Consider the following 18,270-nt stretch of genomic DNA (forward strand, 5'->3'; position numbering starts at 1 on the left):
TTTAGTTACCATTAAAATAAAATTTGCATTCTCTCTCTCTTCCTCGCTCTGGCTCCCTCATACACATATATACTAATAATTAAAAAACGGTTAAAATGTATTCTTTAAATCTAAAAATGTACATTTCCATTAAAATATGGAACTATATTTGTTTTTTGTTTTTGTTTTTGTTTTTTTAGTCTGGATCTTGATTCTAAACATATTCCCTCCTACCACAGACGTCAGTGATCAATGACAGCTCTACCTTCCTGATCCTCTTCCCCTGAATGATGTGTTGGCAGACATTTTCAACTTTTCTTTCATGAAAACCGTGCTCTCTCCATTTAGATATATGAAAACTTAAAAAAAGTAGTAATTTTTGTCAGAATTTACGAAGTTGGTAGTCATAGTTGGAGTCCTTCCAAGCTTTTGAAATTCCACTGTAGTGGAAGACAATGAACACGATCCGGACTTCACAAGAAAGCAGCAACATGCACATAAACATTTCCCGTAACATTTTTGGCTGTCTTTGTGGACATATCCCGTATGCTCTGCGCTGCGTTTAAATTAGTAGCTTAGTTTCCAGTTAGAAAACTTATTCCTAGTGTACATTTTATACACGTTAAGTGTTCACAAATGTTGCTCTGTTTTTAGGCTGGTTTTCTTGGGCACTGAACTCTCTAAGTCAACACGCGTGTATCTTTTGCGTCGTAAACTTAAAAAAAAAAAAAAAAAAAATGTTACATGCATGAGCCGATGCTGACAAAGCTTCATAGACATACATTTGTACTTACACTAATCAGCGTCACGTAATGATAAATATAGTTTCTCATTATTAGAGACGAGAATTTCATGCACTATAAAATCCCAAAATATGCATGCATTCATGCGCTATCTAACTATGAAATATGCACGATCAAGCGAAAAATGTATTAAAATATGCACTTTCATTTTTGTTCTAAATGTCTTACTTCACTTCACTTTTCTTATTTTGCTTAGTTAATAACCTAACAACATTTCTAAATTGGTTTCTGTGAGGTTCCTGCACTTGTCAGTTAATATGTTTTTGTAGGCAGAGAATGACCTCTCTACATCGCAAGAAGTTATAGGTGCAAACTTGAATGAACATATTTGTGACAGTATCAGATCAAATTCTTCATTCACGTTTTCGCCACTAATAACCTTCTTCAATGAACAAAAGAATCCGTAGTTCGGGTTCGCATTTGACACTGTCCAGTTTGCTTTTCGCCGCTACATCCACTTTCCCACGTCATAACTGAGAGATCTATGGAATTCTTTGCAGATTCTTTCCTTTTTTGCATTCTTGCAGTAAGTGAAGCAGATACGACATACTTGTCGACTTGAAATTGTTTAGTACATTTTATCCGAATGGAGAAACCTTTAATTGGAAGCATATTAGAATCACATTAACAGACGCAAATAGAATAATTAAACACATTAACCACTTACGAGGTTCACACACTACAAAGACAGTTTAGGGAATGATTCCAATTTTAGAAGAATCTAAATTGCTAGTAGTACTGGAAAAGGGAGAGAATTTACAACCTTCCTGAAAGAGGGTGCTTTTGACCTAAATTATTTGTCGGCAGTTTTCTCGAATCCGCTATATTTCCTCTCTATTATTCTCAAAATATCCAACGTACTTAATACTCTTTCGAGTGTTCCTTATATGTATTATTAAAATATCCAACGTAATAAATCCATTTATGACACGTAGTCTGTAGAGGATCGTAGGTAAAATGTTGTAAAAGTGAACTTCCGTCCAGAGAAAGGTCCTCTAACATCTTTCTGTAAAAATCTTAACATTTTATTTCATCTTTCTGTTATTTCGTTTTTTTTTTTCCTTCTTCAATCCAAATTCCTGAAGTTAAAATAAGGGACATAAACATCGTGAAACTGAGATGTCCACTCAAAACCATTAAAACATGCATTTAAACAGAATATAATATATATTATATGCATTATTAAGCTAAAAATAAACATGCATTATGAATGTTTTTATCCTCTAAAAGGCCAATACATGCAAATATGCACGGAAAAGTACACATACAGACAAACAAGGAATACTGAATACATTGGCAAAGACATCTGTAGAAGAGTTACTGTATATCAGATAGGGATTCGTCCAAATGACTTAGCTATAGAAGATGAACCAGCAGTGCCAAAAGACGAAAAATTATTTTTTATCCAAAGGAAAGAAGTTGAACTAGCCTACAATGTAATATTATAAATGGTAATCTTCTTGACGTCAATGTTGATATAAATAGAGAGGCCTAATGGTGCGTGTATGCTGAAGAGTCATTCGAGAGAAGCTGTAAGACATGAAAATGTGTAAGAACCAGCGCTATGTCAACTTCAATTGTCACGAAACTTCTATATGTAAACTTTTATAACAGTTAAACATTTATTGTCCTTGTAATTTAATAAAATATGCAAAATAAAATTGCATGTAGAATCGCGTTTAAACGCGTGCCATTATTAATGAAAGATCTAGATGAGCACTTTACTAAATAAGGGAGAAAACATGGCGTAATTAGATTCTAAGATGAGTAAATAGTTTGGTAATTACTGATGTATGGACCTCTAGAGAAAGAACTAGGGAAAACACTAGTGAAGTGTTTGATGTGGAGTGTAGCATTATATGGGAGCAGAAACATAGACATTACGGCGGCGAAGTGAAGAGAAGCTACTAGAAGCATTTTAAATGTGGATAATGGAGAACGATGGAGTGTGTGAAATGGACAGACAGAATAAGAAACGAAGCTGTGTTGGAAAGAGTGGATGAAGGAAGAATGATACTGAAACTGATCAGAAAGAGGAAAAGGAATTGCCTGGGTCACTGGCTGAGAAGAAACTGCCTTCTGAAGGATGCACTGGAAGGGATGGTGAATGGGAGAAGAGTTCGGGACAGAATTAGACATCAGATGATAGAGGACATTAAGATATATGGATCATATGGGGAGACAAAGAGGAAGGCAGAAAATAGAAAAGACTGGAGGATGCTGTGTTTGCAATGAAAAATCTGCCCTTGGGTAGAACACTATGAATGAATGAATTGTACAAATGAAGGCACTGGCAGCTTGTTAACAACGACAGCTTGAGCGTTTCATCATCCTATGTAGAGTAGTATCATGGCTGTCCTTGATAACAAATTATTTCATTAAATTAACTTTAAAAGAACTTCCTGAAGCAGACGATGTTAAATATTTAGGTATGCATTTAGATCGCCGATTAACATGGCGTAAACATATAGGGTGCTATGCATAGACATTTCGCTAGGCCGCGCTACGAGCGTGCTAAACTAGCCCCGGCTGTCAACTGATTACTTGTACAGGCTTCATATCATATCATATCGCTAACACTGGTTTATGAATACGAAAAACGTTAATTCGCTGATCATCCACCGGAAGCCCGCGCTAAGAATGTCTATGAATATGGCCCATTGAAACTAAACGTAAAGAATTCAATTTTAAAACATCAAAATCTATTCGTTCTTGGAACCTAAATCAAAACTGTCATTAGAAAATAAATTTCTTGTTTATAAAGTCATACTAACATATATCTGGACATACGGCATCCAACTGTGGGGAATTGTTAGCAACTCAAACATTGAAATACTGCAGAGGTAATTAGTCTAAAACTTTACATTTCATTGTCATTGCACTATGGCAGTGGTCGTCAGCACTCGCTGAAATGTGCAAAGGGTACACGGTGCTGTCCCGTGTGCACCGTCGTGCAACAGGGAGAGATAAAGAGCATACCCGTTAACAGCTACGGAGTGCACCCTAGTGCACTGTGTTTTCCGCGGGTAAGAGAGACTAGCCCCAGCGTGCTCTGTGCTGACGACCCCTGCACTATGGTATGTCCGTAATGATGTCATTCGTTGTGAACTAAACACTTCAACTGTGAAAGAAGAAATCTCTAAGTTCAGTAAAAAATACCTGCACCGATTAAATCAACATCCGAATCATCATGCATTAAATTTGCTGGATAATAGTCAAACAATGAGAACACTTAAAAGGACCAATGCTCTTGACCTTCCATTCATTTTTACTACAGCTATTTGAAACATTGTTATTTTTCTTTTGGAGTGTTGTCATGGGATAACATCTCGACTCGTGTGATATTAATATTTACTTATTATCTATTGTAGACAGATTGTAAATGTGGCATAAGTGTTAAATAAAAAAAATTATACATCTTGATTACACAACTTTTAACACTGTATCACTTCGGTATATGTATGATAAGACTTTCTTGTGTTAAATTCTAATGTACCTTGTTTACATGTTTCGATATTTTATGGGTCATCCTCAGAACTGGTCGTTGTTGGTCTTGGCGCCTCTTGTTTTGTTTCCTGTGAGGGTGTGTTCATGTGGTGTAATGTAGAGTCAAAGTCAACTTCAGAACACACACACTCTTTGATTATACATTACACCACACGAACACATCCTCACAGGAAACAAAACAAGAGGTGCCAAGACCAACAACGACCAGTTCTGAGGATGACCCATAAAAGGTCGAAATATGTAAACAAGGTATGTTTGAATTTAACACAAAGTCTTATCATACATATTCCAAAAATAAATTAGAATAAAAACATACTTAACGTCAATATTTACCGGAACCGTTGGTTCACTGCTACATTTTAAATTAAAATAATGTTAGATATTAAATTAAATGTTATATTGAAATTGCTTTTAAATACTGAAGAGCCTATTCTGTTACGAAAGGTATGAGTCTTATCTCAATAAAAAAATTTTTGTTCATCTTTTTTATTCGTCCCGTTCAGTGTCAGTTCGAACGCCCGTATAATTAACTGTGTCAACTTCAACATGGATACTAAAACTCTTGACACTTCCATACACAATCACTAGCATGATCCATTTTGTAAGTCACCTAATGAGATTTGAACCAAAGATTTCATTTAGTTCTTCCTAAAAGAGATTAAAGTCTCCATCAAATTATTTAACGACGTACATTTTGTCACGTTAGAAATAAAAATAAACTAAGATGTCCGCGAGCGGCAAAATCGAATATAGAGGCGAATGTCGTCATCTCGAACAAATTTAGAGTTAATTCATCACATGCAAAAATCTGTTTCACTGAATGTAGGGAAATATATATTGACATAAGAACCAAGAACTGGAACACGTAGCTGTGGATTTGAACATACCGAAGCCACACAAATTTGGCAGCCGCATCACAACAGTTGTTTGCATTCATCAGTGTCTCACCACGTCTGCAGTTCCAACGTCACTTCAACAATGACATCATCTAAAAGTTTTATTTTTGAGAATTAATAACACACGCTTCTGTCTTCTGTCACTTTGTTTTGGTAGTTACATTCATCGTGATTTTACAGGAAACCGCGTGGGTGTGAATGGAACTCTTGTTGGATTTAGGTTAGGTTAAACCTTTGGTTTAGGAACAGGTCTTTAATTTATACAGAAAACATACACAACAAAATCTGCGCCGAATCAGGGCTATTCAGTTTCGGGAATGAAGTTACTTTGGTTTTAATGTTTTATGTTTGTTTCAGTTTACTAATGGAGAGTATGGGTCTATGATAAGGAAAATAATTGATGAAGAGGGGGCAATATATTATTTTGTCTTTATATGAAGCGACATTTCGAAATTAGTCCCAGCTCACAAAAAAATCACTACGGTTCATTCAAAATGTATCTTACGATGATATTGCCGTAGATTTATAAAACTTTACTATAGAAGAATCTTGTCATGCTTTGTATTTAAGCGTGCGTTATAATGTTCTGTTATGTGGATAAATTTATGTATTTCATTATTTACCGGCGTGTTAACTTCATTTTGGTATGAGACATTACACCCTATATATCTGAACTGTGATACTTACTTCATAGCATTCATGTCAACTGATGCCCATAGGTACAAGCGCGCGCGTTACAGCTCAGAAGAGCCTGAGCGCTTTACAACGGAAAGGAAAGAGACAGACGAAAGAGGTAGTAGGCCTATATGCCGCTTGTCGAGATATATACAGAGATGGCCAGCACTAATTCAATGGATAATGGGAAGAAAACTTATTAAAACTCTCTCCATATTAATGTTTATATTTGTCTGGGAAGTATGAGTGCATTATAAGAATGTAAGTTTTAATTTTAATGCTCATTTTTTACAAGTTTACTTTTTATTCAAAATGAATATTTTCTCAACTTTTTTACAGAAAAGTGAAATTTTCAGATCTGTTTATTTAGTAGCCTTACAGGTACTGAAACAATGTTTTCGTAAATCTAATATATGGTAAATACGTAATATTGAAGAGAGTGTATTGAAAATTATGAAAATATTCACATGGAAAATGTTTGTAAGGAACTGAATTAACAAAGCAACTACTGTTACATCATAATTAAAAGAGATGTGCCGATGTGTTGTAAAAACGTCAGCTCTATAGAGGCTTCAGCAGATTTCGAGAAAAAATTAATATTCTGATGATAGGAAGTTGCTCACCAATATCACCTTAAAATCATAATGCGATAAGAGTTTTTTTATGTAATTCTAGTTACAGTTAAAACATATACCTAGGTAACTTTGCTTTGTACTATAATTTTGTTTTGATTAATTTATTGATTACTTTTATAAGGCTAAAGATACCATCAATATAAATTCCAACTTACCATGTCATACTCAATCGCTCTTTTTGTATTATCACTTTCTTTATGAATGATGTGTTTCATTCACTTGGTATAGTATAATTGTACTACTATGGAATTTATGTAAATATTCTTTCTGAACTCTTTATTATGTTATTAGCATTTAAAACACAAATGCAATATTAAGAAATTGGTGTTAGTTCTTCTGTTTTACAGACAATAAATAAAATATCAAACAGAAAGAAGCCATATAAAAATAACTACATAAAATTTCACGTTCCGTTTGAAAATATTTTTAATGTCAGAAAGTAGTTTATTTAAAATATTAATTTTGGGAATTAATGAAGAGATATATTTATTGTTTTAATTTTGTTTTTAATATTATACACTGTGCACCAATGTGCACCAATGTTTTCTTAATCCAACAGCCTGCTTATTCATGTAGTACATAATTCTTCCTCCTCCCATACTTAGTGCTTGATGCCCACGTTACTCAGAATTATTTTGGATCTAACTGGGTCTATATCTTTAAAGGGCATCCATCGCCTTTGTTTTTGCGCTGGATATTTCCATGTTAAATAGGGTGACCATATTTTGATTTCCCAAAACCGGGACGCTAACTGTAGTATCAAATCTTTGCTTGATGATTTCACTTATTCTATTTGTAATGGTCAATGGTAATGTAGCCTATTTTTTGTTGCTAATCCAATTCCTAACTAATAAAGAACAACGCTTCTTCCATTTCTTAAATATCTTCATCAGTTCCCTGGCAAGAAAGCTTGCTACTACAGAAATTCCAATTTGCAAAACTGATCCGCAACTTGAATTCAGTTTACTTGAACGCAAGTGACTTGAATTCAAATTACTTGAAAAGTGCGAACGAGGCTTTACAGGGGATTGGTGTCTGATGGACGTTGGGAGAAGGAAAGAGAGGAGATGTCAGAAGTTGGAGTATTTTACTGAGCTTTACTTCAAGTTGCTAGGCTATACTCACCTTGCTGAGGGTCGGCAGCTCTGTCCCCGTTCTGATGCCCGTTGAACTGACACAGGTGGCACGTCCGAGAGCTTCCCACCACTTTGGGTAGTGCAGGACGGCATGACGGATGTTGACGGGACTCATGTTAAATCCAGACACCGACCATCTCCAGTTGCCTGGCATCGGCAACATTCACCCTGTGGATGAATAACAATTATTATCATTGTTTCAAGACCAATTGTTGTTAGAAAATATAGCTTACAACTACGTATAAGACACAGATTTTATCAGTGATTGTTTTGAGAAGATTTTGAGCATTTCAGTCATTATTTATTTATTTGTTATTGAAAATAACAGGCAAATCCCAATTACAGTGTTCAAGATTGACAAAGTAATTTATAAAACATAAACAAGGAAAAGGAAACATACTCTTATTAAAAACTGAAACAAAATAGAAAAAAGAGAAAGAAAATAAAAGAGAAAAATTGAAAATAGGTGTGAAAGTAGCTTGAAATTAACTAACAACAATATTCTGTAAAATATAACAGGTAATTCTGCATTTAGAGAAATTCATATTGAAAATATTAATATTCGGATGAGGATATAATTTATTGTACAATTGTAACATTTGGAAAACTGGGGAATTTTTGTGCGATTCAGTATTTGCCCTTGGTATGAAATATAAATTTCGAAATTTTGTATTGAGCTTAGGTGCATATAATGTTATATAATAAAATAAATCAACACAGTCCAACTTATTGTTAATAATTTCATAAAGGAAGTTTAAAGATTGACAATTACGTCTAATTTGCAAACTAGTAAAATGGAAATGTAGAAGCATTGTAGCATAACTCTCATAAGTAGGATAATTATTATAAAGTCTATAATATAGCCATTTTAGAAATTTATTTTGAATTTTTTTTCTAATAACAGAATATATTTGTTAGTAATTGGGATCCAGATAACCGCAGCATACTCTAATTTAGATCGAACAATGGAATTATACAAAATTATTATAGTTTTGATTTTAAATTTACAAGAATTTCTCATAACAAAACCTAAACTTTTATAGAACAAATTTGTAATATTATTAATATGACTATGAAATGTAAAATTACTGCTAAATAATATACCTAAGTCTTTATGTTCGTTTTCTGCTGGTAAAACTTTTGCATCTATTTTATATGAAAATTTAATTGTATTTTTCAGTCTAGAAAAGGTGATATGTATACACGTATTAATATTAAATAACAATGTATTATTAATACTCCATTATCATTATCCTGACGTAGTAAGCTTGGATTTTTAACTGTCGCCAGTGTTGCCAGACAAACATATTATAGTAAACGAGTCTTGACGTTCAATATTTTTAGTCTGTTATTTAACGATGCTGTATCAACAGCTAGGTTATTTGGCATCGTTAGAATAGGTAATAGCGAGATGGTATATGGCGAGTTGAGGCTGAAAATGTCATAAGATTACCTGGTATGCGCCCTACAGTTGGGGAAAACACGGAAAAACCCCCAACCAGGTAATTGGTCCAAGCGGGAATCGAATCACTCCCAAGCACAGCTCCAGATCAACAGATTAACCCGCTACCACCTGAGGTACGCCGGTGGCTCTCAACGTTCAAATATCCACTAAGGAATAAATTAATTTTATTTGTAATACATTTTCAATTAACGAATTTTATTTTTTTACATTTACTTTAATTTTACAAATTAATTTTTAAGTTCATATCTAACGTTTGTATTTGTTACTTCTAGGTGCTTTTTTTTATAAAATAATGCTCAGATGTTTAGAAATTTGTAATATTCAAAACAGGCAAAGAGAAAAGGCAATTAGAAACTTAAAAAAAGACGCTGTAAATTAAAAATGGCACATTTGGCAGGCAGACGCAATTAAAACATAAAAAGGCGCTGTGAGTTAGGAAAGGCATAATGTAATTATGAGCTAATCTGTATGACATTCATGCAACACACCTTGTTGCACATTTCCACGAAATACACATTTAAATTTTCTAATGTTAAACTCTGTCTTCTATGGGATAGAACAGTTTTCATCGTAGAAAAAGATTTTTCTACATCAACTGATGTGACTGGATAATGTTTGACGGACTTATTCCAGTCACATTTTTGTGGTATTGCCTTCAATTATTTTGACAGATCTGTTCTATTTTCTGTAAGCCAATATTTGTCCATCGTTACGGAGTAACGGTTAGCACGTCTAACTGTGAAAAGAGCGGGCCTGAGTCCAAGTCCTGGTTGGGGCAAGTTGCCTGGTTGAAATTTTTCCGAAGTTTTCCCTCAACCAATCGAACAAAATTGCTGGGTAACTTTCGGCGTTGGACCTCGGACTCATTTCATAATTCCACTTCCCCTCTTTCATCATCATCTACGTTTCTTTCCTTTCCGGACTTGGACCACGTGGATATGTGGTCATCGTTGTTGGTGATAGAGAGCTCATGGTAACTCGTGGGACCGAGGTTGACAGAGTGCGGTAAGGCCTACGCGAATGGTATAGTATCATGTGGGTGCGAAAGGGTCACTTTTTGCCCAACTGCGCGCGAGCGACTGAATTGTAAACAGGTCAACTACGAGCGAGCTACTGAACTGTAAACAGGCCAACTGCGCGCGAGCGGGTTTACCACAAATACATCAAATACTTTCGAGTATTTCTCGTGGAACAGAAGTGTGGCAGTACTATAGGGACATCATTTTATTTTTACTTCAATTTTTATTGTACCTGAGTTTTTTAATGTACTTCACTCCCACCCCTTCTCTACTAATGAAGTTCAACCGTCCTCCACACAGATCCAAGACCGCATATACAGTTATAGTAGCCTTACAGTCATAGTAAACAGTACGTTCCAGTGACGAAAGAGCTTTCAATATTGAATCATTTTCGCACAGGTACTGTCGTCCATTTGCCTACGTCGTATCCCGGTTTCCCCCACCAGCTTTTATTCGCCAGCTAGTGGCTGGGCTGTCTTAGCTCTTTTCTGAGAACATTAATTTCTGTTAGGAATTGGACGTGTACGTAATATTATACAACTGTTTAAAATAACTTAAATAAAAGGGCCTCGTTAAGTAATTAACTGTCAAGTGAGTTCCTCCCTTTCTACGACCCTACGACATAACCACTTGGACGGACAGTAGATAGTATGTCTGAGTAATTTTATATTTTCGGATCGGGCAGAAGTGAAGATTGAATTTACAGTACGTAAAGTACTATTTTATATTGTAGGTACAGAATTATTTCAACATGAGTTACTGGTACGAAGAACGAAACTGGTAATTGGGATTAGGTACAATAGTCTATAGTGCGATAGTATGCACATTAGAACTGAAGCCTGTATAGAAATTAAGGACCACCATTTTAAAAAATGTGTTTAAATATCTATATTATGATTATTTTTTAATTTAACTTCATTCTCTATATTGTATGCTAATGTGCTGTAGACAGTATAATATACACTGCATAATGAATACGTCCATATGGACAGCTCAGTTCGTGTGTAAAAACACTCATTGTTAATACTGTACTGTATTTAAATTTAACAAAAACCTAATGAAAATGATCAAACTCAAAAGCGCAATATTTCCTAGTTTACGTAAATGGATACTTTTCTTCCCTCCTATACCTAGTAATGTGATTTATTTGTATATTACGCCAGTATCATCGAACTCCAGCCATGGAAGGGTGTAGCAAACGGCGTTGATCCAGAGGTATAGGCAAGTTAATATTAAAAATGTTAGTAAAAATAAAATGATGTCCCTGTAGTAGTAAATAATGTTAGTCATTTGTTTCGAGAATAGTTGTGGCTATAGGTATGGTAGCACTGTTAATGGCTGTCGATTGTTACGAGTGTATAAATTTAAATTATGTTTTATTTAACGACGCTCGCAACTGCCGAGGTTATAGCAGAAGATTTAATTAGCATAAAACCCAACAATCCGAATTTTACAAGTTTTGCAGATTATTTAACAACAATTTTCATAGTTTCTGATTCTGCGTTTCCTCCATAAATTGGGGCTTCTGACACTATCACATCAGAAAGAACAACCAATGCTTGTGAGGCATTCTACAGGGGTTTTGGACTTAGCTTTAATAATGCACATTCACATATAGGCCCTATACAACTTTCTTGACGCTATCATTCAAACACAGACAAGCACTTACATCAAAATGAATGCTACAGGTACTTACAAATGTAAATATTCCTACGAAAAGCTTAGGCAGTACGTAGAGGAATTAATTTTAAAATACAGGCAAGGAGTTATCTCACGATTGCATTTCTTAAAGAGTGTTTCTAATTATTACAAGAAAGCCACATAATTTAAGTGCACATTTTAACTTCTTGACATTGCCTGTTCTAATACGGGTATGCATATTTTAACTTCTTGACAAATGTCCTATACTATTACAGGTATGCACATTTTAACTTCTTGACAAATGCTCTGTTCTAATACGGGTATGCACATTTTAACTTCTTGATAAATGCCCTATACCAGTGATGTCAAAGCAAGCGCATTTTTCTGACCTTGACGTCGTGCGCGGGCAGCAAGCGCTAAGTATGGAAAGAGGAAGTGTTGTGTATATGAATAAGCAACCTGTTGGATTAAGAAAACAGTGGTGCACAAACTTCAAACAGAACGTGAAATTTTATGTCGTTATTTTGATATGGCTTCTTTCTGTTTAATATTATCTATATTGTTTGTAAAACAAAAGTACTAACACTGATTTCTTAATATTGCACTTGTGTTTTAAAACTTAATAACATAATAGAGAGTTAAGAAGGAATATTCACTTAAATTCCATAGTAGTGTAATGTTATACTGTATTAAGTGGATGAAACACATCATTCATAAAGAAAGTGATATTCCAAAGAAAGAGATTGAGTATGACATGATAAGTTGGAATTTATATTGATGGTATCTTTAGCCTTACAAAAGTAATCAATAAACTAATCAAAACAATATTACAGTACAAAGCAGTTACCTAGGCACTGCATCTGTTTTAAGTGTAACTAATATTACATAACAAAACTCTTATCGCATTATGCTTTTAAGGTGATATTTGTGAGCAACTTCCTATCATCAGAATATTAAATTATTTTCTCGAAATCTGCTGAAGATATAGAGCTGACATTTTTACAACACAAGGGCACGTATCTTTTGCTTATGATGTAACAGTAGTTGCTTTGTTAATTCATTTCCTTACAAACAATTTCCATGCGAATATTTTCAAAATTTTCAATACACTATCTTCAGTAATACGTATATACGGTATATTAGATTTACGAAAACATTCTGTAAGGCTATTAAATAAATAGGCCTAGACCTGAAAATTTCACTTTTCTATACTATATTTCTTTTGAATAAAAAAATCAAAGTTGTGAAAAATGAGCATTAAAATTAAAACTTACATTTTTATAAAGCACTTATACTTCTCAGGCAAATCTAAAAATTAATAATAAGTTCTCTTCCCTTTATCTATTGAATCAGTTCTGGCCATCCCTGAATATAGCTCGACCAAGCGGCATATACTACCTCTTTCGTCTGTCTCTTTCCTTTCCGCTGTAAAGCGCTCATGCTGTCCTGGGCTCTAAAGCGCGCGCTTGCTCCTGTGGGCATCAATTGACATGCCTGCCCTATACTAATACAGGTATGCACATTTTAACTTCTTGACAAATGCCCTGTTCTAATACGGATATGTATATTTTAACTTCGTGACAAATTCCCTGTTCTAATACAGATATGCATACTTTAACTTCTTGACAAATGTCCTTTACTAATACAGGTATGCTTCTTGACAAATGCTCTGTTCTAATACGGGTATGCATATTTTAACTTCTTGACAAATGCCCTCTACCAATTTCGGCATGCATATGACACTGCATTTTTAACCATACCTATGAATGGCAAATAGACTAGCATTCATAGATAGTCGAAAGTCTCCAAAAAAATAGGAAGAAAAATGTATGAATAATCGTCGCGCGCAGTTGACCTGTACCCAAAGCTGACCGCCGCGCGCAATCGGGTGCTTTAAAACAGGTAGAAATTTATCTTGCGTACAGTCGGGATCCTCAGGATCATGTAGACCAGCGTTTCTCAAACTATGGTTCGCGGACCACCTGTGGTCCTCGAGGTCTGCCCTTGTGGTCCTTCAAAAAAGACGGAAGAAAAATAGAATTCAAACGAGTTGCGTATCAACTGCAAATGCCTTTCACTTTTTCTCCCAGTACTGACATTTAATGAAATTTGTTACCCTACCTGTCTACCGACTTCCCATTCTACTCTCAACAACAAAAGAGAAGTTTGAAGCACTATGAACCTGGTGTTTCTCGTCATCTTTTCCCTGCACATCTGGCGCCTGTAAAACAGCCAGGGACCACCCGAATCATAACAGAGGACCAAGTACCGAACCTTTTCATGTATTTATGACTTTCTCAATAGTTTTGCCGACACCCAGCCTGCACATTGAAATGGTCACGTACTGTACGTCGTACACCAATAATACAACTCTGAGGTCACAATTTGAAACTTATTTTCCAAGCAAATGTGACGAATTTTCATGGGTTCGTAATCACTTTCATTGTGAGATTGAAAATAACAAACTTTCATAGAGTGAAAGAGAACAGTTAATTGAACTCTAGAATGACACCGGACTTGAAATTCGAAGCGGAAGGTATGGTTAATTTGTGTACTGCATCACAAGTGAAAAGAGAATACAGTGAACTGTACAGTGGTGCTTTGGAGATTGTAATTCAGTTTGCTTCTACATATCTGTGTGAGAAAGAGTTTTCGTCACTAATTCTAATAAAAACAAAGTAGGCTACCGAAATCGACTCGATGCATCGAGTCGATTTTGGTAGCGATGTATAAAACAATTGTGCAAGAATCTCATTCATGTGAGTACCAACATTTATTTTTTTAGTTAATTAATTAAACATTATCTAAACTTTAATACCTTGACAATTGACATTGACAATTAGTTAATATTAATATAAAATTAATTGAATTAAATTAATTTTAATCAATTGATTCTATTTTAAAATATATGTATACTGGTATTAAAATATGCTACAAAAATGATAAATTTGCTTTCGAAGGGAACAATAATAGGGTGGTCCGCGAAACTGTTCTGACTTAAAGAAGTGGTCCCCACTTAAAAAAAGTTTGAGAAACGCTGATGTAGACTGTAGGGGTGTTCGGAGGCAGGGCTCAGTATGATTTGCGCGCGGGGATCTTTATGGCATGCACATCGTTTCATCCCGGGTAATACAATGGGCCCACCCGAGCGTGCGAGCGTGCGAAGACAGTCCAGTCCGTGTTCTCCCCTAAAGTGGGAATAATAGAATAGGAAGTAAATATTTAGAAACAATACAGAGTTGCACTTTCCGCTAGTGACATTTTGATGGGCGAGAGGATATATATGTTATGAACACTGAGCATAAAGAGATCGCATAGGCAGCGTATATTCTATCACCAGCACAAAACAGATTAGCTGAAAACTCAAAATAGCGGCACAGATAACAACAAAGAGGCCATCACATTACTTTCCTGAGCTATTCATATTGTGAAAGCTAATATGGAGAGGTGAACAAAATATTTAAAAAATGTAAGAACCTGTATGCCGTGGGGTCTTTATATAAATTCTGCTTTTTTTTTATATAAAAACACAAATCTGTAATTTCGCTCTTATTTCGCAGAAATACATATATTTTGTATTTAAGGGGACACTCAACTTAAAAATTGGAGAAAAAGTGTAATAGAAATGAAAAATTAAATTTCTACACTAATTTACGTGACAGAACTAAATCAATATGCAGAATTCTTCCCCTATTCATTGAGAAGTCACAGTCAAATGCACAAAGCCAAAAAATAAAAAATGATCATTATAAGTGATATTTCAATTAATGATTGATTAAAAATTGAAATATTTTTTTTTATTTTTAAAAGTATTTTATCTAATGAGCTGAGATTGTGCATGTTATTTTCCATGTGTATATTAAACTTTTTCTCAAAATTTGAAAAAGATTGGTCAAATAGAAAAAAAGTTCCAAAATATAGTTGAGTGTCCCCTTAATCTCGCATTTTATCGCGGATTAAAAACTGCAGTAATAATTTATATTTAACATGTTTTTAAACATAGAAGTACTTTTACATTAATTCTGAAGGATCTTATTTTGACAACATTTGGGCACATTTGGCATTTATCGTGATTGCGAAAATATACCATCTCTAGATATAATATACAGAGGACTACGTTTTTGTATTGAAATTATGATTTTGGTTTAATTGTGTTAAAATGATGGCTAGTTTGTGAATTTGCAAAAGGAGAGTTATCCATTAGACAATGACACAAAATTGCGTAAAATAGCTGTATTATTACTGCGCAAGATATAAAATGAGAAAGTATGTGACATTTGCGTGACACTGATTATTTTTCTATCTGACTATAAAAGAATCACCGCAGGATTACTGTTGGCAGAATTGTAACCTGTGACTATGCCTTCCGTGCATCGTCATGTATGCTTGGCAATAATGCTCTTCTAAAATGTGTCTCACTTCTAAAAAAAAATCCATACTTCTATCGATATAGGCTAGACCAAGATTTTCGAGGGCTGTAAACTCCATGGAGAAAGAAGATTTAAACTTGATACTTGGGGAAAGCAGAGGATATACCAACATCACTTCCTGCTGAGGCAGGGTCCTAGAGAATTCATTTCCATCCATCAGGTTTTCGAGGTCAAAGTTTTTCAACACGTAATCCTTCCAGCACTCTCTTATGCGCTGAAGTTTAACTCTGTTGTTATGAACACAATGGAGCTTGGAGACATTTGAGGTCTCAACGCAGTAGAACTTTCCTTCCCCTCCCTTCTCACTTCCCACCTGGACCTGTATCATGTCTCATAACAGTTTGTTTACTTTGACTTGGCCTTCATGCGTCAGTGTGTACGGAGCATCGGCAGGTGCGATCAAACAGCAGCCCTGTCATTCAGTGTTCATTGCCATGCATAGAAATTTATTTCAGTCTCCAGCCAATCTTTCATTCACTTATCTATCGACATTTTCATTCATTCATATTGCAATATTCAGTCTTTCATTCATTCATTCTTCTATTATTTCATTCCATTTCATCCAGTTTTTCATTCATTTATATATTATTTCATTCAATTATTATTTTATTTATTCATTCGTTTATTCATGCATTCATTCATACATTCATTCATTCTTTAGTCCATTGATCTATTCATTCAGTCATACCTTCATTTATATATTCTTTCAAACGTCCATTCTTTCGTTCTTTCATTCATTCATTCGTGTATTCATCAGTCATTCATTCATTCATCCATCCATCCATCCATCCATCCATCCATCCATCCATTCTTTAATCCATTTATCTATTCATTCAGTCCTACCTTCATTTATATATTCTTTCAAACGTCCAGTCTTTCGTTCTTTCATTCATTCATTCGTTTATTCATCAGTCATTCATTCATTCTTTTCATGATTCATTCATTCAATCATTCGTTCGTACATTTATATACAAATTCTTTCATACTTTTATTTGTACATATATTCTTTCTTTCTTTCATCCATCCACTCTTCCATGAGTACATTCATTCATTCTTTTTATATATTCATTTATTCATTCATTCTTTCGTCTGTTTATCTAATCATTCATTCATACTTTTATTTACATATTCTTTCAAACATATATTCATGGTTGCTAAGTAATCGTTTCTAAGACAATGTTATTTTGTTGTTGTTTTGAAGATTTTTCTTAAAGTATGTTGTATAAAATTGTGTTGTGAAGGAGGTGATGACGTCATGGAATAGTAGTTGCTAGGTGATCTTTTTTGGCACCAGTGCCAGAATTAGGCCAATTGGGTTTGGGGGAAAAACCAGGCAGTTCCAATTCAGTACTTTTCGAGATAATGAAGAAAAACTTACCGCTAAACAATAAGCATGTACAGAAGAGGCAGGTCCAAAATGCATTATAACTGTGAATGTAATTCTTGGAACTACTTGGTTCTTCGACCAAATGATAGAGCGTATTTTTTTGTCCTATGTGCATAAATAACTCAAAAATGAAAAAAATTGGAGCTGCCTAGTTTTCCCCCAAACCCCTCAATTATAGCATCATAACAAGTGTGTTTTAATGTTAATATTGCATAAAATAGTACATTATGCAACTAGCCTATAATGGTAGTAATTAAGACGCGAGTATGTTTGTTTATGCAGCGAGCGCAAGCGAGTTACATAATTTTCATACGAGCGTCTTAATTACCATTATAAGCAAGTTTCATACGACTTTTTATGCTCAACCATATTCATAAGTATTCATGTCATGGTTATGTAAGTGAGGAGCGGAACTGACCTGAATTGTGAGATGTGCGCAGACGCGAAAGTATTGATTTTTTCCGAAACACGAATGTCATTGACCTTGATATAATCTAGAGAATAACATGAACATTGGGCTTGATATAACCTGGAAATTGATTTAGAATTGAAAAACGAGATGACAAATTGAATTTATTTGAATATTATTTACAATTAACGCTAATTATTATAGTAACAGAACATAACCTTCTGCGACAGTATTGGATTTCCAGCCTCCGTGACTTTTCGCTAATTGTCTTTCAATTGCATATCCGAG

At 34.6% G+C, this 18,270-nt stretch overlaps 1 protein-coding gene across 1 annotated transcript in view; it reads right to left on the reverse strand.

The window, feature by feature from the left end:
* LOC138713311 (uncharacterized) overlaps positions 1–18,270 on the reverse strand; it is a 157,571-nt gene that overhangs the window by 109,746 nt on the left and 29,555 nt on the right. Inside the window, exon 2 of the mRNA XM_069845296.1 lies at positions 7,621–7,799. Coding sequence (XP_069701397.1) covers positions 7,621–7,794 — 174 coding nt within the window. The 5' untranslated portion in view covers positions 7,795–7,799. The remainder of the gene's footprint in view (positions 1–7,620; positions 7,800–18,270) is intronic.

Source organism: Periplaneta americana, chromosome 14 (assembly GCF_040183065.1).
Source record: "Periplaneta americana isolate PAMFEO1 chromosome 14, P.americana_PAMFEO1_priV1, whole genome shotgun sequence".
In the NCBI taxonomy this organism is placed as follows: Eukaryota; Metazoa; Arthropoda; class Insecta; order Blattodea; family Blattidae; genus Periplaneta; species Periplaneta americana.